The sequence below is a fragment of the Leuciscus leuciscus genome, assembly GCF_965113295.1.
Source record: "Leuciscus leuciscus genome assembly, chromosome: 17".
Taxonomy (NCBI): Eukaryota; Metazoa; Chordata; class Actinopteri; order Cypriniformes; family Leuciscidae; genus Leuciscus; species Leuciscus leuciscus.
In genome coordinates this window covers 10,221,295-10,243,434 of record NC_138741.1, presented here as the reverse complement: position 1 = coordinate 10,243,434, position 22,140 = coordinate 10,221,295, and the positions used below count along the sequence as shown (strand labels likewise).

Below are 22,140 nucleotides of genomic sequence, written 5' to 3'. Positions count from 1 at the left end.
TTATCACCAGGCTTAATAGGACCATATAAAACATGAACATGACTACCAAATTACCCATCACATTTTATGGCTCGATGCAAGAAAATCACGTTATGTGACGCATCCTATTGACTGCTGTCTAAGAGCTAAAAGTGTGCAAACAAATCTATAAAAGCACACTCCTTCAAGCTCCTATCTCAGCCATTTCCAAAAATATGTGTTCATACATAATAGCCTTCAGGTCTCCTGTAAGACCTCTATAACATTAGGCTCCATGTTTTCCAGCTAAAAGGTGTCTAGGGCCAGCATCTCCATTGTGAGTGGGAAAATGGTGTAGGCCAGAGCAGTAAAAGGTATTTTACCTTCAGCAGAAGAGGAAAACAAATCCGGAGCGCAAGTCTGGTAACACTAGAAGAAGACCCCTTACCCCCACAGTAGCTCTCTAATGAAGTCTTTTGAGTAGGAAAAGGGGTGTGTGTGTGTGGGTGGGTGAGGGAGTTTAATGAGGAGAACATCAGCAAGTGGATAAGCTAAAAAATAACACTTCAGACAACAGTGACTTTTCCCTGACTGAATGCAGATAGTGCAAATTCTGAATATATATATTTTTAAAAAAGCAAAATTGGTCATATTTTGAAGTCTCTTAACCTGAAGGAAACCGAATATTTCTGATCCAAGTGTGACGTGATGAAGCAAAAAGCGATAAATCCTATCTCTTTTTTGTCCTAACTGCGACTGCAACTGACACACAAGACATTTACTGTCTGTTTGCATGGTTTCTAGTTCCGTGATGGACAGCCCCTTCCAGAAATTAAATCTCACTGGTTTTATATTAAACATGTTCTAATGTGATTTTGTCACTTTATGCAGGATAGAAATTGACTTTACGCTTGAAAGTTGTCGCATCATGCCAGGTTAGGTCATCAAATAAAGGCAAAATAGTTTGCTAATGTTGGATGAAGTTGGATGAAGTTTAAGTAGGTATTTTTATACAGATGCTACGTGAATGGCTACCAGAGGTGCTTCCTGTCTCTTCGAAGTCGATATTGCCGAGATGAAGGACGCCAGCCACCACTCTGAAGAGATTGAGCTTCTCTGTGTCATCCAGGCCGATTCTCTTCATGGCAACCACCATCCTGTTGAAGTCTCCCAGGTCATCCAGCAGAGGGTCCTTCAGAGCACCCACTTTCCCATGCTACGAACACAACGGACCATCAAGACACACGGTTCCAGATTCAACAACATCCACACGTCACACAAGCCTCAGAAGATCAGATATGTATACTGGAGGACTGTATACAGATCTAGATCTCTGATTAAAAGGAGGAAAGGAAATCAAACCACACCTGAGGATCAGAGTGTGCCAGAAGTTCCTTTATTATATTATACTTAAAAAAAGAAGAAAAAAAGATGATTTTGTCATAATTTATTCACCCTTATGCCATTCTACACTTGAATGACTTTCTATGGACACGTTATGCTGCTGTTGTATGGGGAAAAGAGCAACATAAACATTCTTCAAAACTTCTCTGTGTTTAAAGCATACAAGGGTGAGTAGATGACATCATTTTTATTTTTGGGCAAACTATGCCTTTAAGTCAATGACGTATCGATAATGTGCAGTCAGATGACACAACAGATCACACCACTCTGACCAACGCTAGAGCGTAAAAGCTGTTCCATACCCATGACTACAAGCACCTCTACCAAAACTACTTATTTCACAGAGAAAGCCTCATGCATATTAGCTTGCAGACCCATGCACACACTAATGATCAATTTCATGCACAGAAACCCAGAAAGCCAAAGAATGTAAACCATGAAAAGAATTATAGAAAGAAGGACAACTGGTAAAACATCACCTTATGATCCTGAATTTTAAGAAGATCAGGGAAGGCAAAGACACACAATATTCAGTTACAAAAATATCGACATAAACATTATGGCTATTAGAAGAGTGAAGCTCTGTTCCAAAACCTACATACAGGGCAGCATTTTAATGACAAACCAAGCTTTAAAATAAGCTAAAACATCTAAAAAATATATATTAAAAAAATCAATATAAGATTGCATTTATGATTTACATTTTTTTTTCCTCATTTTTATTCATAACCCCAGGGTTCTCATGGTCTTGAAGAGCCTGGATGTACTGTATGAGGGACATTTTAAGTGTGATTTCTAGACCTGGAAAAGTCATGGATATTAATAAAAAAATAAAATAATTAAATGTATGAATATAAAGGTTTCTGGTTATGTTAAGCTATAAAATATGTGGGTAGACATTGCTGAGAAACTGCTATTTGTGAGTTAAAAAACTGTTATCCCAAACGACAAAAAAAAAAACAAAAACGTATGGAATATAATTATAATTTATAATTATTTTATTTTATTATTTTGAATTACTGCTACTAGATTCTGTAAATATGAATATACTCAGCTTTGTCATGAAAGCAGAAGTACAAGAAATATTTTGGGGGGCCTTTGGATATTGTCTTTGACAAAGGGAGGCTTTGTAGTCAAAAGCAATTATAAAAACATAGTATTGTTTAAATTTTAAAGCAGCCTCGTACATATCTTTTGTTCGGAAGGCAATCCCTGAATGCACTGAGTACAATTCAATTCAAGATGAATGAACAAAGTTTGAAGAAGCTGAACAAAAATCATAAATACACTGAAATCTAATTCAATACCAGAGAGTATCGCTAAATATATATATATTTTTAAAATGTTAAAAATACTATTTTAAAACAAATGTTTATGTGTGCTTTGTATTTTTATGCTTATTAGATTATCATGCTGTTAGTTTAGCAGCATGCTAATCTAACACTTAGAATCAACAGTAAGTCGAGTCAATTTGATTTCTATTTTTGTGACACAGACTTGCTGCCTTTGTAAAGAGTCCAAATTTAGTCACTTAAGAGGTTCCATCTTGGTTAGGATTAGGATGCAGTCTTAATAGACTATCTAGACATGAGACCGCTCACTAGGTTTTGGACCAGAGCCTGATTCACAATTAAAGATGGATTGCATATCTTAATACCGACCCAAAATCATTATGAGATTCAATTGTTCAAGGATGATAAAAAAGGAGACAAAAAAAACAAAAACAAAAAAACAAGAAAAGTACCATCTGTGAATTTGGGGTAAGAAACTAATCTTAGATTTTCATCTGAAAATACAATGAAACAGACAGTGTTGAGCTAGCAAATGAACGACTGCACCGGCAGAAACAGCAGCTAATGAATATCTCATCACCTCCACAGGGATTCAACACAACGATGATTTATAATAATGGCCCTTGATAACAATAACATCAATTGATGGGCTCAGTCTCCAGAGAGGGCCGTGTGCAAACACAACAAAACAACGTTGGAATTTATTACACTTTACATAATTCATCAAAGATGTGAACTAATTTCTGAGGGTAACTAATTCTATTTGAGGTAAAACGGTGATCCTGCAACTTCAGAGATTTTGACTGCGGTCAAGGTCTGTTCACTCAGCAGCATGTCCCCTAGTCTTAATTTTTTACTACATGAACAAAAGGAACTGTGAGGATTTGATCATATATCAAAAATGAATCTGAAATCTTAATCTTAAGCTTAGCTTAGTGCTGTTCATCACTTTAGATTTGTCACAAATGTTCATCAACACAGAGGAAGAAGGAAAAAGATTCATCACGGTACTGCCCCAGAGATTCCTAAACAAAGATGATTCTACGTACCTCAGTACTTTTCCTGTTTTGCATGATCTGTTTATCCGAGTCCTTGTTTGCAAAGTATCGCGTGCAGCCACGATTCAAATACTGAGTGAACACAAACACACAATGATGAAAGTTAACAAACGAGAATAGAAACAGCAGAAACACATTCGTAATCATTGTAAAGCAAATATGCCATCTAGTGGTATATCTACAGTTTCATGGTATCTCATGTATATGAGGGCTTGAAACCTCACATATACAAAGGCTTGAAATCAGATAACCTAAACTAAGGTATTAAAGGATTTTATTGGATTTTATCAAATGTTTCGCCACTTCATTTGGCACTGTGCTTTGATAGCCTGCTTGCTATGGTCACAGTTGTTAGGTGGCTTTTATTGCACCAATTATAACAGAGAGTCTCGAAGTTTCCAGCTGAACCAAGTGTCTAGGCTTGGTAAAATGATTTCCAGCTTCCCGATACACAATTCAAAGGAAACTGACCCGGAAGTTTTCCGGAGAGTTGAGATGAAGCCTGTTCCTGATGTCCTCCGATGCCCCTGCGCAGAGTCTGTAAAATATATGATAATTTCTCTCTTCTGGACTCTGCATGCAAATCCGAGACTTCTCCAGCAGATAGTGCGAGACAAAACCGCCCACAACTGCATTCTGAAGACACGATGAACACAATTAGTAACTACATGAAGTCTTACAGAGGACACACTCTTGTCTTCAGACTAAGACAAAGTTTACCTTCTCATTAAAATGAATTTCCACAAACTTTCCAAACCGACTGCTGTTGTTGTTCCTGACCGTCTTTGCATTTCCAAAAGCTTCAAGCAAGGGGTTGGCTGCATGGAACACACATATCACAATCATAGATTTTGTATCATATGCAAAAATCAAACACTACTGTACAAGACAACCAGTTCTAAGTGTCTTTGGAGAGCCTACCTTCAACAATCCTCTCATCTATATCTTGACCTGTTCCATAAGATGTGGTTAAATACCTGAAATTAAACAGATACAGTATCAAAAAATGATGACATTAATGACAAAACTGGTCCAATAAAACATAAAACATATTTACTAACCATCAACATTACTGAGCACTGCAACATTCAACTATTCAAAAGTTTGGTAAGATTTTTTTATTGTTTTTGAAAGAAGTCTCTTACGCTCAACAAGGTTGCATTAATTTGATCAAAATACAGTATACAAAAAAAAAAACATAATATTATTTTAAATTACCATTTAAAATAACGTTATTCTATTAACGGAATATATTTTAAAATGTAATTTATTCCTGTGATGGCAAAGCTGAATTTTCAGCATTATTACTTCAGTCTTCAGTGTCGCATGATCCTTCAAAAATCATTTGATTATGATGATTTGCTAAAGTAATATTTCTTGTAACACTATTACATCAGCGGAACATTTACCATCAGAAGTTTATTCAGGATACCTACCCATTTTTTTCAAGATGTGGCAAAACATGTGAAATAATCATCGTATTAAGTCACCACAATGAATGTTACAATGGGTCTTTATGATTTTGAGCAGTTTCACAGACATATATATTTTTATAAAATTCTATTTTATAAAATGACTGCTAAATATATTTTCATATCTAAAAAAAATCTCAATTCACCACTGGAAGGTGTGTGTGTGTGTGTGTGTGTGTGTGTGTGTGTGTGTGTGTGTGTGTGTGTGTGTGTGTGTGTGTGTGTGTGTAGGTGTGTAGGTGTGTAGGTGTGTGTGTGTGTGTGTGTGTGTGTGTGTGTGTGTGTGTGTGTGTGTGTGTGTGTGTGTGTGTGTGTGTGTGTGTGTGTGTGTATGAATGAATTTGGACCCTTGTGTTTTCAAAAGTGTTTTCATCATTCCATAAATAGACTGAGAGTTATCACACCTGAGAACAAACTTAGTGTTTTCTGTTTTTCCAGCACCAGATTCACCGGACACAATGATGGACTGACTCATCTTCAGAACCTTCATGTCTCTGTAGGCTTTATCCGCTGAGACAGATAGAGAGAAACAGACGTTTGTCAAAATCACTGTCAATACTGTAGTTACCATAAAAAAATTCTACAAAAATAAAGAATTTGTGCTTAGAATTAAATCCTCAAGTGTCCTATTAGACAGACATTCATATGTTGTCCACTCACCAATAGCGTAGACATGAGGGGGAAGTGTCCCCAAAGAGCGTCTCTGATAGCTCTTAATGGACTCTGGGGAGTAGAGTTTCAGGATGTCGAAATACGGGTTCACAGCAATCAGGATGTTAGCCACAAAAGTCTGAAATAAAACAAACAGGGTCCGAGAACATTTGAAACGTTCATTGTTGGGTGTGTGCTTTTGTATTTGCAGTTTTACATATTTTGGGCAAACAGGTAGTCCCGACCAATAGTTGACAAGTTGGACGGCTCAGACGAAAAGCAATGTTTTAACCGCTTTCACTCAAAGCCTCAGACTTTCAGGTTAGCCACGCCATGCGGAGCACCGCTACCTCACAGGACCTAATTAAGTGCATTGGGCAACTTGATAGCGTCTGGCCAGGATTAGCTGGGTCATCTGAGACGTGCAGTCTCACTAGGGCAGGGCCTGGGCAGTCTCCTGACAGCCTTGTGCGCTGTGCTGATGAGCGTGCGCTGACAGCTGGACCGGCGTCTCTCAGATGAGAGGCTAATAAGGGCCGTTGGAGCACGACAATAACATGCCCATCAGCTCCGTACCTGCAGGCATGCTTGCCAATGAGATCTGTGGGGTTTAGCGTGAACCTGGAAGCCCTGCACTGCCCTGAGGTGACTGTTAAGCAAAACATGTGAATGCATCAAGCATTTGCATAAATGGCCCAAATCTGTTGAAATTTTAAATGCAGTTTCATTAGAAGAGGCTTTAATTAATCAGAGAATCAATTTGTTATACATATTTAAAGGTAATGTGTGTAATTTAAAATGCAAGTGCAAGTAGTGGTGCGTAAATCTATTCTTTTCATTTGAGCATCCCAGCCTGCCCAACATACATTGGCTTAAACTTAATGGTGCGATTTTTTTCCATTCATTTTCCCCATAGTGATTTCAAAAAAAGACTTTGATAAAGAGTTATAAGCTATTGTCCCAAACCAGTCAACCATGTACAAATGTTTGTTTTTTTAACAGCAAATTTTTGTTAATGTGACCACACCTTAAGTCTGTACAATTGGACCATGCTTATGTTATCCACTGGCCAAGTAATTGTGTACTTGCGTAGTTTGGGCGTTGGAAAAGGCATAGAAATTATGAAAAACAAAAATTCAGAACAAGCATTTGACTTACATAGATCAAGTCTTTGCTGTAACGGACACGGATGTTGTTAAGAAGAGTGGCCTCATTCAAATACATAAGAGAACCTGGAAGCCAAGTAAATATGAGCATATCAATGAACATCATAAGCTTAAGTATTTAACATGATACTATTGGCCCCAAAGAAGTGATATACTTACAGTTGTCTTCAACGTGTTTGTTTACATCATCCTCAGCAGGAAAAACTTGACTGATGGGAGCCAGGAACGTCTGTAAAGTCAAAATGAGCATCATCAACTTTGTGACCTCTGGCCAAATGAAAAAACTGGCCAAAAAATAACTGGCTACCATTACTATTTATCCATATTAATAAAAGTCCATATAGTTTACAACCACATAGAAGATTAATGAGACAAAAAATAAGTAGATGATGGCAGCCGTTTGTTCTCTCACTTCCGAGTCTATCTGGTTACTTTCACTGAGGTGTGAAGCTATAAACACTCAAGGTCTTCATACATTACGACTGCACAAATGACACTGAAGAGAGGTGCTAGGTCAGCCATGATTGATTGTGTCTAATGGCAGCCATAATGCGGAGAAGAAACAGTAAAGTCATGTTAATGTGAAAGGTGAGAACATAAGCTGTGAAATCCATTACATGACACATTATAAGACACCCAAAACTGCCCATCACATCGGTGCATTATTCAGAGCGAGATGAGACAAGCTGACCTTTCCCAGAAAACCCATCTCGTCCATTCCTCCACTCTCTCATATTTATATAGCCTAAGCCATTTAGATTAGTACCTCACTGGACAGATATTATCTGCATCAATGTCATCAATATCAACAACCTCTTTGACCTAAAAACATTCACAACCTTGATACTGTATATTCTAGTGGGAACTTTTCACACATTGTTTACCATTTGTTAATAAAAGCTAATGGATCAATGACAAATCAGAGATTTAATGATAAGGAAAAAATGTAAATCTATAGTTCAAACAACAAAGTTTTTATACTGTCATTATCAATGGCAAATCAGAGAGTCAATAAGGGAAAAATGTAAATCTATAGTTTAATCAGAGAGTAAATGATAAGGAAAAATGTAAATCTATAGTTTAAAAAACACAGTTTTTATACTGTCATTATCAATGACAAATCAGAGAGTCAATGATAAGGAAAAAATGTAAATCTATAGTTTAATCAGAGAGTCAATGATAAGAAAAAATTGTAAATCTTATACTGTTTGTATTCATGTTGGTTTTGAAAAATACCTTTTTCAAGAAAAGTAAAAAAAAATTGAAAGTCATTTGGTGGAATCATCAAGTAAAAAATGTATAACATATTTTCCATTCTGTAATCATTATTTAACATACACATTATTATGTGTACCTACTTAACTCTATTTTGGGGACAAATTTGTACCCAGAAGTGACCAAAACCTAACAGAAACCTCCAATTAGGGACATTTAGGTAAATCTGGTATAAAATAAAGTAATTAAGGGTTTTTAAGAATGTAAAAATGCAGAAAGTTGTGTGTGATGGCTGGGTTTAGGATTAGGGTTAGTGTAAGGGGAGATAATATACAGTTTGTACAGTATAAAAACCATTACGTCTATGGAATGTCCCCATTTAGATAGCTAAGTAAACGTGTGTGTGCGTGTGTGTGTGTGCGTGCGTGTGCGGGTTTTCTAATCTTCTGGTAAATTTTTCAGAAATATCCCCCACTACACACACAGTGCCCCCATCTCTAAGGGCGTGTGTAAGTAGTTGAGACGCAGGTGGATTTTTTTCTTCTAATGAATATACCCTGAGTGTAATGTGATCCGCACACCTGCAGCAGGTAGAGCTTATTACTTATTCAAAGCCCCTGCAAGTGACACCCTTACGTGGCACAGCACTATTCCACATACACATGTTCTCACATTTTACCTATTGCTCAGATACCTGGAGGCCTTTTATACACATCATGAAGTTAATCATGCGTGTGATGGGAAGGATTCACATCAGCAGAAACGCTGATCACATGATCGCCCGAGGTACGCTGGGCTCAGCCGAGGATCATCACAGGTGCTTAGCAACTAATTTTTCCTTCGTATCAACATATGAGGCTTGATAACATGGCACAAAAACAATAGCTGCCACCTGCTTGGTCACCGGTTAAATGCTCACAGGATAAATTTCAAGGGAAGCACAGCTGACGTCTTACCTTTCCTCTCTGATTGAGAGGTTCTATAGTGAGTGCATCCGCACCAATGTCCACTATCATGCCCAGCTGGAACCCGTCGGTTGGGTGGGGCGCCCACACAGGCTTCCCATCCTCCATTGCACCCCACAACTACACCACAGCTCTGGAAGACACACACAGGGTTAAGATTGAACACTGACTCGGCTGACAGCATGCAAAGCTTGTTCAAAAGAAACGTAATTGTGTTTTGTTTAACACGAACCATGTGACTGTAAACAAAATGTCTTTTAGATTGCAGCAGGTGGAAGCCAACAAGGTCATCTCAAGTATAGATGATTGTATTAATGAAAATAACAAAACAACTTGTTACATTAGCCACTTTAAAGTCTTGATATGCATAATGTACAAAGCAAACTGAATCTAGAACTCAGAAGAAAATGTGAGTGGTGCTTTCCCACGCAAAGCTCACTTCCACTATCTCAGACATTAGAGTATGATTGCATTTTGAGTCGCATTTTGCCTCCAAGTAGCAGTCGCATGGAACTGTCAAATTGGTCCTGAAGCTGCCGTTACTCTCCACTTCTTCACCATTAAATAAATGAATAGTGAGTTTATCCTACAGCAGGGTCAAAAATATATATAGATTTCTCGATTTTAATTGATTCCTCTTTTGGTGAACGGATATCGATTCTTAAATCCAAAGTATCGATCGATCTTTTGGTCTATGCTGTTTTCAGTTGGTGAATGAATGAAACTTTGTAATGTGCCTCTTTTTTGATATGAAACAAAGTCTTTCAAATTCTATCATTTTTATTATGAAATTCAAACCATAAATACCATTTTGCTTGCTTTTCTCTTCTAATTATAGTGGTTTGTGAACATAGCTGCTTTAATAACAAATAATATACCATTATACCAAATTATAACCAACAGATTGTAAACACAATGTAAATAAGAGATTCATTGTACAATTAAGACAAGGTCAATTGAGTTTTCACGAGAGTGCGATTCAGTGAGCTTGCACTACAGACAGCCTTAGTGTTTCTAAAGGTAGGGCTTGTCTCTTGCTTTCTGTTTATTAACCATTCACAATCTGAACACAAAGTTTAGTTTTCATGCTGCTAAGCACACTGCAAACTTTCTCGATTGACAACCGTAATTAAATGCGTGACTACATAGAAATTTCATGTCGCCGCGTTATAAGCGGACTTTGCTTTTTTGATGAGCATGAGCGGTACATGAGTGGAGCGTTCGCACAGGTCGTGAGCATGTGCATAGAGCAGAATATTGAGCATCTCACGTGATAACGGCAAGAGTGAGATGGGTGCTGAATACTGAGGGACGGGACAGGGTGGGGCGGCATATACTTTCAAAATTTCAGTGCATTCCAAGTAGAAACGTCATTAAAAAGTAATTATTATAATGTTTTTATCATAAAAACTTCCTTATGTATAAATTAAATGCAGAAGCCTATACAAATCAGTTCATTTTAAGCTTTAATTGTACAGTGATGTTCCAACTGGTGGTCCCTGTTTACAGCATTAGTTGGGAGATATTTTGCAATGTATTGTACTGATACATACCCCAATCGATCAGAATTTAATTAATTGAATTCGGAATTGAATCGCAAGCTTGTGAATCAAAATTGAATCGAATCGTAAAATTTGTGTCAATACCCAGCCCTTGTATATTCACACCAAAAAATAAATAAACGCCAATACATTTGAAAGAAAACAGTAGGTTTTCTAGGCGCTAAACAACATATAATTATGTAATAACTATAAAATAATTATTTTGGACATAATTATTTATAACCGCCTATTTATGCATTTGGCAGTCATTCAAAATGACTTGCACTGCATTCAAGCAATACATTTTTCTAATGCCTGTATTCCATGGGATTCAAACCCATGACCTTGCTTTACTTTAAAGCTACACAGTTGGAGCTACAGAAAGGCTACTATTTTACAGATATGTGTTAAGTGTCTAAAGATTAACGTAAATGATGCACTTCCTCGCTCAAATGAAAAGGCTTTTTAGTCTTAATAAAATGCTAGTAGGATTGTAAAAATAATTGATTTGATAATGATCATTTGATAAAATGAAGCAAACATGCCGTAGTTTAGGATCATTTAACTTCAAATGGCGATAATGTTAATTGCAAACATTGCTAAAACAGTTATTGTTGGCTGTAGAGTTTCATATCTTGTCACAGTGAACGCTGAATGCACGTAAATGGTAGCCTATCATGGTGCTCATAGTTGCATTGTATTTTAAAACACAAGTGCAATGTTTGCAATTAACATCATCACCATTTAAAGTAAAATGATCCCGTATGTAAATGTTTTTTAGTTTTTTTACGTGAATATTAGGACACGAGTAAAGTACAAAGCTTTGTTCACAAAATAAATAATTGGTTAGAAGGCAAATGTTACATCGTTGCCATGGTAACATTTGGATCCATGCCGAATGAGAAAGGTACGTGAGCCTTAACGAGGCTTTGTGTTGTGTTTTGCAGGTTGGTCACTCGAATTTTCCACGAATTTAACAATATTTTGTGAGGTATTACACTGGATATGGAATCTCTTGTTTCTTTTCCCAAAAATCCTCACCGTCACATTCTATATTTTTGCTTATTTTCTTTGGAATGTTTATTTTCTTCCTTTCATTCACTTTTAATCCGTATTTTTGCATCTTTTACTGTGGCACCTTTTTACTTGCTAAAACAAAAGATGGCATTGGTTCCCTAACCTAACCTAATCATTTTATAGAAATATCTCATGGCTTTCTCTCGTCATATTTAATTGTAACACAGTTTGTGCTTATTAGGCAAAGCAAGGCACGTCAAGTTTATACGGTATCCTGGACATGACATGCTGGGGGAAAATGAAAGATAATGTGGCCACGAATTAAGAATCCGTTCCCACATATTTAATTTGTTTCCTCATTTTAGTTAAAGCTGGTTGTTCTAATTTGTTGCTAGTTTTAATTTACAGATTAAAGGGAACAAATTAATTAAACATGGACCGAAATAATAAGTTGTAGGAACGAATTAACAAGTTGTAGACATTTTTTTTTTTATATCAGCATGTCGTGTGCAGGGCTCTGTACAAGTACAATGCATTTCACATTCGCTGGTAATTCAGTTCCGCATTCCCCGAAGCGCAACATCTAAAATAAATGTCCTGCTTGTGAGGAAGATAGCCTATAATTCACTTTTCTGACTATTTACAAACAGTTTCAGTTGCTTTGGAATAACGGGCGAAAACATGAACATATGAGACAATAGATGCTCTGTCCTGCTCGTGTCCCAAAGCCCGATAGATAATGAAATAATTATCTTTGTGGGGAAATATAATTAAACTTGACTTGGTTGCTAAATTGTTAGTGTTCAGTCAGTGTGGTTTCTTACTGCTAGGCCATTTTGAGTAGTTGTTTACTGGCCTACATCAAAAGAGCCTATGCTTAAGTCTCAATATAAGTGTTTGAGACTTGGTCACTTCATACATTTTTACTGATCAGACTAAATCCCATCATGAAAATACCAAGTGTGAACTCCCTCCAAGATGCATACGAGAAGGATAGCTATCGGGTCAGATTACATCAGCATACGGAAGTCCCACAATCATCACATGAGCCAGATGGGGGTCCCCTTTTTAAATCATCCGCCAGTTGAAAATCATACAGTTTATTCAAATCCATTAGTCTAAGTATGAATATTAATTGTGATCCTTGGCTTAGCAAACACCACTATGGTCTAACATTATTATGAAAGGTAAAAATGTGCTCTTTTATGCCACTTAATGATGTTTTGGAAAATTAGGCCATTTTCATGCAAATGTATAATCTACTGTGGTTCAAGGACTGTGTCATCATCTCTACAGCAGTTCTGTTGAGGTATTTTAGTCACCTAGCCTGTCACTCCATGTTTTTTCTTGTTATTCCTCTCAGGTATGGGCTTATCCTGTAATAGTGGATTTAAGCTACTGCTATTTGAGCCATCTTTATCTGCACAGACTCTCCTCTTGAGAGAACAGCTGGCGGCTCTATCTGATCACTCTTTGATCCTACAATAAACCATAGACTTCTTACCCTGTTCAATATAATTCCCTTTTTAACATTTATCTGAAGCACTGGATGACAATGACATCCGTTAAGATCCATGAGATCCACTGCGTGCCGCAGACTGCACGACCTGTAACTGAACTGCTGTCAAAGTCTACAAAAGTAATAATGGTTAATCACAAGAGCGTTATTATACCTGCCAAGAGAACAGCAGTGAGTTCACGTCAAAGACGTCTGGTGTGTGAGTGAGGTAGGACGTGATAACTGGTCGAGGTTTAGTGCAGAGGAACGTTTCCTATTCTCTGGCCTGGTCCCAAGAGTTCCCCATGGCACAATTATCAATTGTCAAGCACGCTAACTAACCTCATTATATGCTCAGTACTGTATGTGCCAATCACTCGAGTCTCACATGAGTCTTTTGAAAGGAACAAAGCCTTCAGGACAAGGCATTGGCATACGCTTCAGGTCTAAAGCATTGCTCATCAGAAAACTATCTGGCACATTACATCTTTCTGAAAGCTTTGTTCTGTGCTGAATCGGTCTTGGGAAAATCAGATGTTTGATACGTGCTAAAAACATAATGATCTGTTCATTACGCATCTTTGTAATGTATGCCTTTGTAACGTGTACTCATAAGGTGAACATATTTATGGAGTAGAAGTTAGAACTGGCTCTAAACCTTCTGGCCAAAACATTTCCTTCTTGACTTTTCCATGACTTTCACTGCTCATAATGGATAAAGATTTTTGTAAAAAAAAAAAAAAAAAAAAAACGAACAAATTGTTTATGGAGACTGAACTCATTAAGAGGTTGTTGTTTTTTTAGCCAATTAAATATTTTTGGGACGACCATAAATGTGTAGATATTGTTTTTCTTCATGACCTTTTAAGATCATTTCAATTTCTAAGACCTTCTCAATTCTAGAAATCACAAGAACAATAATAATTTTAAAGGAATAAAATAAAACATACTAATTTAAAGTAAATAACTAATATATAATAGACACACACACACACACACACACACAGAGTACTTAAGCACATTGGTGTTTTCAGCAATAAAAAAAGTTTTTTAATCCAGTTATTTATATCTTTTGCTGCAGTGTGCCAGTAGGTAATATCCGTTTCCATTAATTGTAATAATCTTCTGGTAAGATTTTTGTATGCAAAAGGAGTCTGACAACAACCAGTATGTTCCACACAGAGATCTGATCTCACCATCATCAAATCCACCTGGGATTACATGAAGAAACAGAAAAAAACTGAAACAGACTAAATCCAGAAGAACATCTCCAACACACTTGAAGAAACCTTCCTGCAAAGCTTCCTGAAAAACTGTGAAAGTAATCGAGGACAAAAGCTATTTTAAACGCAAAGGGTGACGTTGCCACAGTTCTTCTGGATTTAGTCTATTCATGTAATCCCAGATGGACTCGATGATGGTGAGATCAGATCTCCGGCTGGTGTCAGACTCCTTGTCCTCAAAACCATTGTTTTGGGTGAAAATACTAACGTGCCTATTTTGCACATTGTATATGTGTGTGTGTGTGTATGTATGTATATATGTGTGTATATATATATATAATTTTTAATGTTTCCATCTCATCAGGTTGATTTCTCATTGTTACACCAAACCCATTCTAATCCATCTAAATCATGACATTCACACAGAGTAACACTAACATGCTACTTATCAGATGTGACCCTAATATGACCTATGCAATAGAAAAGGGAAATTTGAACATACTCAAAGACAAGATGAGTCCAAAGTTAATGTGGCACAATGCCCTTCACTTTGATTTTCCAGGATTTAAATAGGATTACGAGCAGGCAACTATATGTACAGTATTATGGTTCCCACAGTTAGTCATTTAAGCTAGAAGATCATAATGTAAACAGAATGGTTCCAGAAAAGGAAGTAACATGAAATAAAAAAAAAAATCTGATAAGCTACACCTGTACAATTTATCCGGAAGAACTGTGAGCAGCCTGAATCCAGATTCAACCAGTAAATATTACAGATCTTTTAACGGTTCAGTTCAGTTTTTTTAGATTAATCTTTATCATCATTTCTTCTATCTGTTTAAATATTCTTCTAATGTTTAATTAATTTAATGTTATGACATTCAATTCAATTAATCATAATATACTGGCACATTTCATTTTGATAAAACCTTTATAATTATGTGTCACAACAATGATGACATTGCATTAGGGATGCAATAAAAACATTTTATAGCTATATTGTGTGCAAAATTCAATATTTTATGAAAGAGAGGAAAGGCTTTGTTGAAAATGAGACACTGAAACAAATGATATGGAGATGAAAGAGAAAATGAACTTAGGACCTCGGCACTAAAGTTGCTTAGCAACACGTAAATATGGGTGGCAATCTTTCTAGTGTGGTGCAAAAAGAAAATCCATGCAACAGCATGCAAGACTCCTTTTTAAAAATAAAATAAAATAAAATAAAATAAAATAAAATAAAATAAAATAAAATAAAATAAAATAAAATAAAATAAAATAAAATAAAATAAAATATCCACTGAAAGAACTCATGTCTTTGGAAATTTCAAGGCATTCTTGGCTGAGAATACAGTCTCTTCCACAAGAATCAACAGATCCAAAATAACAACACAACTGTGAGAAACGCTCCACGTTATTGTGATAGTCGACAAAAGACATTTCTTTTCCCACATTTTTGGTTAATCGCTTTTTCAGCGAGATGTTCATAGAGAGATGAGTAATTGCACATAATTAGGTGCATGCTGATGGCAGCAGTACAGACGTTGTCATTGGAGATGGTTCGGGGTGAAAGGGTTGTGTGAGTTTCCTGTACCACACATTTTTAAACCCCCTCCTTCCTCTGCTCTTGCTCTCTTTATAGCCCAGAGGATATGGAAAACAGGATGCAAAGAGCCCAGTGTCACTGGGACTTCCAAAGGCAACATTTTACTGCGTTTTTGCTGGGTTATAAATATTCAAATGAGTTTTCAAATACATACATATATATATATAAACTTAATCAAGCCAAATGGTATCAGTTAGATAACAGCAAGCTTCCAGTTGGTAGATAAAACTAACATGATTTCCACACATAAAAATCCTGATTAGGTTTAATTTAGCTATGGAAACTATTATTTTGAGGATTAGTTCAAATACAGTTTCCATAATTATGTGTTCTCTGCAGGGAAGGTTGGATATTTTTGCATTGTACAAAGGCATGATGACATTTATAGAAATACAGGGCAGCTGAGAGTGATTGAGCGGTTTTTGTCCTATCCGGGTCATTCCATAAAACAGGTTAAATTTTATATAAAATAATCTAAATATATATTATGTATATTAGTTTTGTTAAAATATGTATAAAAGATTGCCGAATATTCCTGCTGCTGTCTGTGTTTTTAATGTTAATCAAACAACAAAAGACGAAGAAAAAAATAACTCACCGCTCTTGACTGAATAACTTTTTTAACTTTATTAAGGACTAATTAAGGATCTTTAATTTATACAGTGAAGAATATGCAGTGTTATTTTACATTTGCTTACTTTATTACATTTCTGTACCTGAAAACTACTATTAGGCCAACTGTAAAAACCTGAAAAGCATTGTTTATTACATTAATTTGTATCTTTGTTATATTGTATTTATTTGTAATTTGATTATTTGTTCTTATTTTTTTATTGACTGTTTACTTGTCTTTAATACTGTTTTAAATGTATAGTAAGGTTATTTTAGCTGTCGTATTGAAATTGGAATAGATAAAATGTTCACTGGTATCTAAAATTACTGTTATATATATTAGCACATAGTAAAAGCTTTTCATTTAAGTCAGTGGACATTTAGTGGAAAGACCTGTGAGAGATTATAAAGGTGGAAGGATTCCGTTTAACCAGGACAGTTGCGCATGCGCAGACGCCGCAGTTTACAGTCACCTAATAGTGTTCGAGGCATCCATCATTCATTTGATTGAAACACAGATAAATAACGTTAACTTGGCCCATTATTTCCACGACTTCAAAACACAAAATGTAAACTCTTTAACAATGCATTCAACTAGTTGAGTTTCCATGACATAACGCCTTTAACTTAACGTTACTCATTTTCTAGAAAACTTTGGTCACACACTTAACTTATCAAAGCAAAGCAAAACTCTGGGTGGAAAAACTAAATAATATCACTAAAAAACAACCACGAGTAAAACTATGAATAAATATCACTATAAAGCATGTAACTGATACACAAGAAGCTTTATGAAGCGCAATAACAGTAAACTGTTCGTTACTATGCAAAAGTCACAATTAAAATCCCGAGTTTTAAACATAATTTAGCTTGTTACTAAATCAAATGACATGCGAAATTAACCTGCCGATTCACCGGACTAATAATATGGACACATTCATTAGCAGCATGCTAGCTCGCTAATGGAAAAGCAATTAAACACAACTTACTGTAACACCAAACAACAAACCGAGCCTATATCTGCTCTAAATAAAAGCCACAAAATTAATAAAGTGATTAAAGTCACTCACATTATGTGTAAATCCGGTAATAGCTGTCTTTGTGGACAGAGAAGAGACAGACTGTCCCGTTTAGCGGTGACAGATTCCCTTGATGTCAAATATTCCCTTTTCCAAAGCCGCTGTCCTTCCTCTCAGTAGTGTGTCCGGCTTCAGACTGAAGTCCACAGGAATAACAGCGACCTCAGTGGTGACACAGTAGCAGTGACTGCTTGACACAGGCTGTGTCTCAAAACACAGGGAATTGCACATCTATAACGTTACAGCTTTTGTGAGCGGCATACAGTAAAGCGCGTGCAGGGTTTTGGCCATAACAGGCGCGCGCAACAACATGCACCTCATAGGCTCGCGCAGAAGCAACTTTAGCAATTACCCTGAAGCCCCAAAATGATGTCTAGGTAGACAACTCACTAGGCTTTAGGAACACAGCCTCTACATGTATCAATCTAATGACCCGCCTTTTAACCCTTAACACATGGTCAACAGTTTGCTTTCAATAAAAGTTGAGTAATGCAGAATGTCACGCTATACAATAATTATTATGACTATAATTTATATTATATTATAATATATTATATTGTATTATATTATATTATATTATGTATAGCCTATATCAATGTATATGCCACATTTTTTTCCAAGTCATTTTTCTCTTATTATGTTCTCAGCTCACAAATGCTTAAAAAATTAATAATAATAATAAAAAATAAAAAAACACATCACATGGGTCTGAAAAAAAGCAAAAATAAATAAATAATCTCTACATGGTCTTTACTATAATCTAAATAGATAAATAACTTGCATTCCTAGGAAAATACTCACAAACAGGGACCAGGTCTTCTAATATCAAACCAATATTATCAAGCCTCAACTTTGTAAATGGTAAAATAATATTCTAAGAAGAAATCCCACTTGAAAAAAACTTTATTGAAGATCAAACAGTGTCATTTGAGGGATGAAGAGAAAGTCAAGAGCTTCCAACTGGATTGTCATGGTTACTAAAAGGTGTGCAACTGATACAAACTGGAGACTCATTAATATTTTAAGGGCTTGTAATTCAAAACTTATAGAAGTATTCCTAAGTTGAAATCTAATCCCTCATTGAAAGCAGACTTTGTGTTTGTAAATCTAATTAGGACACATGATATCTCACTACGTGGCGCTGTATCAAATTTCCAAGCAAAACAGCTATGAGAGAAAAACAGTTTTAAAGACTTGGACCATGGTGAGATGTTGCTCAGGGAGTTTATACAGGTTAATAGCCTGCAGTGTCTCACATTATCATAAAGCATCTGACAAGATTTTACAGAATGACATATTGTGACCTGATGCTAATATTAAACATCAGCTCCTACAGAAACAACTAAACATTTCAAAAGAGGTCGAAACAGGAGCATTACAGTTATGTCATCTGGTAAGCCTGAAGAATCATTAATTAGATTTAATGCCACACTGACTTTTGCATTTCCCAGGAGTATTGCAGAGATAAAAACAATCGTACAAGGTGCGCCAGAGCACACATGCCAGTAACACAACAGAGGCGAACAACAGCTTGATTTCCACTGCATGTGGACACTGTGACTCTCAACGTTTAACAAATTATATGAATGCTTCATAAAAATAACGAGCCTATATAAGCCTCGTGAGGAAGATTGCTTGAGTCTGAATATGCGAGTTCAGTCCATTTCTGGAAATGGCACTGTAAATTTATAGGGTAAACATTCCCAAAAAATCTGAATAATAAAATACAAACTTAAAATACCAAAACGAAAGACATTTAAACATTTTTAAGTTGAACAAAAAATTACTAGAACTCAAATCAATTTAAATTAAAGCTAAATAGAAATAAATATATAAACAAAAACTAATAAAAATGATAAAAGCACATAAACTAAAATAAAGAATGAAAATATAAAATTAAAAGCTAATCAAAATATTTGTATGCTATTATAGTAAAAATGCTTTTTATTATATAAAAAGTATTTAAATAATAAATATTTAAATAATAATAAAATTATATATATATATATATATATATATATATATATTAACCACATTTTTGTGGCTGTTTGGTATACTAATTATTATTATTATTTATTATATTATATTTGTTTTGTTGAATGGATATACATTTATTTTTAAACATTAATACTATTAAAAAAAAAAAAAAAAAAAGGAATGAAAAAAATCTAACTGCAAATTCCCTATTTGAGTTTGCCCTCCTTATACCCTCAGTGGAAACCAATCCCTTAAAAACATTTCAGCTTAAATTACAACTCATTCCATATGCTGCTGGCCTGCTGGCAGATGGGTAATTCCACAAAGCACTGAAGTAATAACTGAGCGCCGAGTGAACGATCCACTCAAAGAGTCTCATTAGCTCTAACACTTCAGAATTAACAGAGATAAAGGAAGTTTCTCATATGGAGAACACAGCAGGGATGCAATCTCAAGAGGGGGGGTCGTCACAGGTGGTCGTTTTCAAGGTTTCAAAGTTAATCTAATGATACAAGCTACAGTATGAGGCATTTCTTTCAAACTGAGAATTTAATGACCTTTCTGGTCCTACAGATCCAGTTTATTTTGTACTGTAGTAGTTCTCAAACGCGCAACATTGTGCACATTAACCCTTTGAAGGACTGTTACTACTTCAGATACCAATATTCGGATTGGTCAGCCAATATTTAAAAAAAAAATCTTTTTGCATTTGGTTCCCCCAATATTTTAGTCTGAAGTACACGGGGATCAGATGTTACATTATGGTCCAAAAATCCTTGCCCAGGGTTGAACACGGAAATAAATCAAGCATTTCATTTTGAGTATTGGGAGGCAGACGCTCATCTGTCTTGATCGTGCAGGATGCCAATCTGACCATCTGTGTGAACAGCCAAAAATTCTGCCGTCCAGCAGAGACAAGCAAATTAAATGAGTTTAGAATATGCATAAGCCATTGTGGCAAGCAGGGTGGGGCCGAGAGCTGCGAGAACAGCGCAAGGCCGGTGGCGTGATTGATAATGAGCGTTGTATCTCTCAGGGAGGAGCTACGCAAGAATTAAAGGAGGAGTGACGACAGTGAAGGACAAGAGAAGACCTGGATTTACATTGTTTTGTTTATGTGTGTGCGGCAGTCGTCCATGAGGGGCTGACGTTTTTACTTTCATTTTGGAATTAAAGCATGTGAAACGTTCCCTTATCAACATGCCTTGCTACAGCCATGTTCTTGGGAAAAACATGTTACATTTTGAAATAGAACTGGGTGCTTTTCTTATTGCTGTGGCACTGATGTGACTTTCAATCTAAAAAAAAAAAAAAAACCTTTCCTATTTGAATATGCAGACAACTACGAGTACAATTTCCCTGAATAATTCACATGATCACTGTATGTTTGAACATCTCAACCAGCATAATAAAGCAACGCTAACCCAACCAACGTCATGAGTTTGTAAAGGGACTAAACGTTTGACCAGCCAACGGCAGAAGGAAAGAGTGTTTGGGGAAACTTGTTAATAAAGTAATTTTTTTGCAATTTCATTTAGAAATTTACTATATAGAAGCACTCTTCAGGTTTAAAGGTGAACGAAGTAACTTTTTTTACCTTAACTGAACAGCTTCGGAGTCATTGGAATGGTTATATTACTTATTTCGGGTTGAATGGTGGTCGTTTCGCACCCCCCTGGTGCCCGTGAGCGGAAAATACGCACTTGCAACTTTGAGCCGGCGGGCCGCCGGCCGCTGCGTCAGGAAGTCTCGCGTGATATCAGGTCTCGCGATGTAAACAATTGCTTTACGGCCAAAAGAAATCTGCTAAAATGCTGTCATTATTGCGCTCCCTCACGCTGTCCGAACCCGAATGAAGAAGACGTTTTAAAGAACGTCCCATCTGCTTTGATGTCGTTGATCTACTAGCCTCTGGTGTCTGAGAATCAACAACGAGTTTTTACGACAGTGTTGTCAAATATCTATTCCGAAGCTGTGGGGGGAGCTCTAGAGAGAAACCTGCGAGCAAAAAGCGAGAATACAGCGAAGAAGTCCCGAAGCTACTGAGTGCTGCTTTAAAGAGATAGGGTGCTTTTCAATATCCCTCCTCGTCTCCTCTCTCCTCCGTCCTCCATCCTATGACCCGGAAACCGATCGAGCTCAGCCATCTTGAAGGACATCTCAATTCTCTAATTGCACCGCGAGGAGTCTAGGATCGAGGAGTTAGGAGGCTTCCTGAGGAGTCATGAGCGAGGATACACAGGTGTATCCTATGCGGAAGAGTTTTATCGACTTAAACGTGACGCACGTCTAAATTCTCCTCCCCCTTCACATCGGTCACAATCATTTTAATTTATACTTTACCTTTGCAGTTTACATAAACCACACATCTCACATATTTCAACAGGGTATCTTGCTTTATTATTA

The 22,140-nt window shown here is 36.4% G+C and overlaps 1 protein-coding gene across 4 annotated transcripts in view; it reads right to left on the bottom strand.

The window, feature by feature from the left end:
• Positions 1 to 17,879, bottom strand: part of myo6b (myosin VIb) — a 55,241-nt gene extending 37,362 nt beyond the window's left edge. For 3 of the 4 annotated variants that reach the window (XR_014199175.1, XM_082143201.1, XM_082143203.1), the window contains exons 1-11: positions 17,745 to 17,879; positions 9,173 to 9,312; positions 7,161 to 7,230; positions 6,994 to 7,067; positions 5,845 to 5,974; positions 5,589 to 5,694; positions 4,634 to 4,689; positions 4,433 to 4,530; positions 4,184 to 4,348; positions 3,704 to 3,784; positions 994 to 1,174 (exon numbers count right to left, since the gene is read on the bottom strand). Coding sequence is in view for 3 of the 4 variants with exons in the window: in XM_082143201.1 (XP_081999327.1) it covers positions 994 to 1,174; positions 3,704 to 3,784; positions 4,184 to 4,348; positions 4,433 to 4,530; positions 4,634 to 4,689; positions 5,589 to 5,694; positions 5,845 to 5,974; positions 6,994 to 7,067; positions 7,161 to 7,230; positions 9,173 to 9,289 (1,078 nt within the window). In the remaining variant the exon portion in view is untranslated. Of the gene's footprint in view, positions 1 to 993; positions 1,175 to 3,703; positions 3,785 to 4,183; positions 4,349 to 4,432; positions 4,531 to 4,633; positions 4,690 to 5,588; positions 5,695 to 5,844; positions 5,975 to 6,993; positions 7,068 to 7,160; positions 7,231 to 9,172; positions 9,315 to 17,744 lie in introns of all 4 variants that reach the window. The other variant, XM_082143202.1, reaches the window with a different exon arrangement.
• Between the last annotated feature and the right edge of the window lie 4,261 nt (positions 17,880 to 22,140).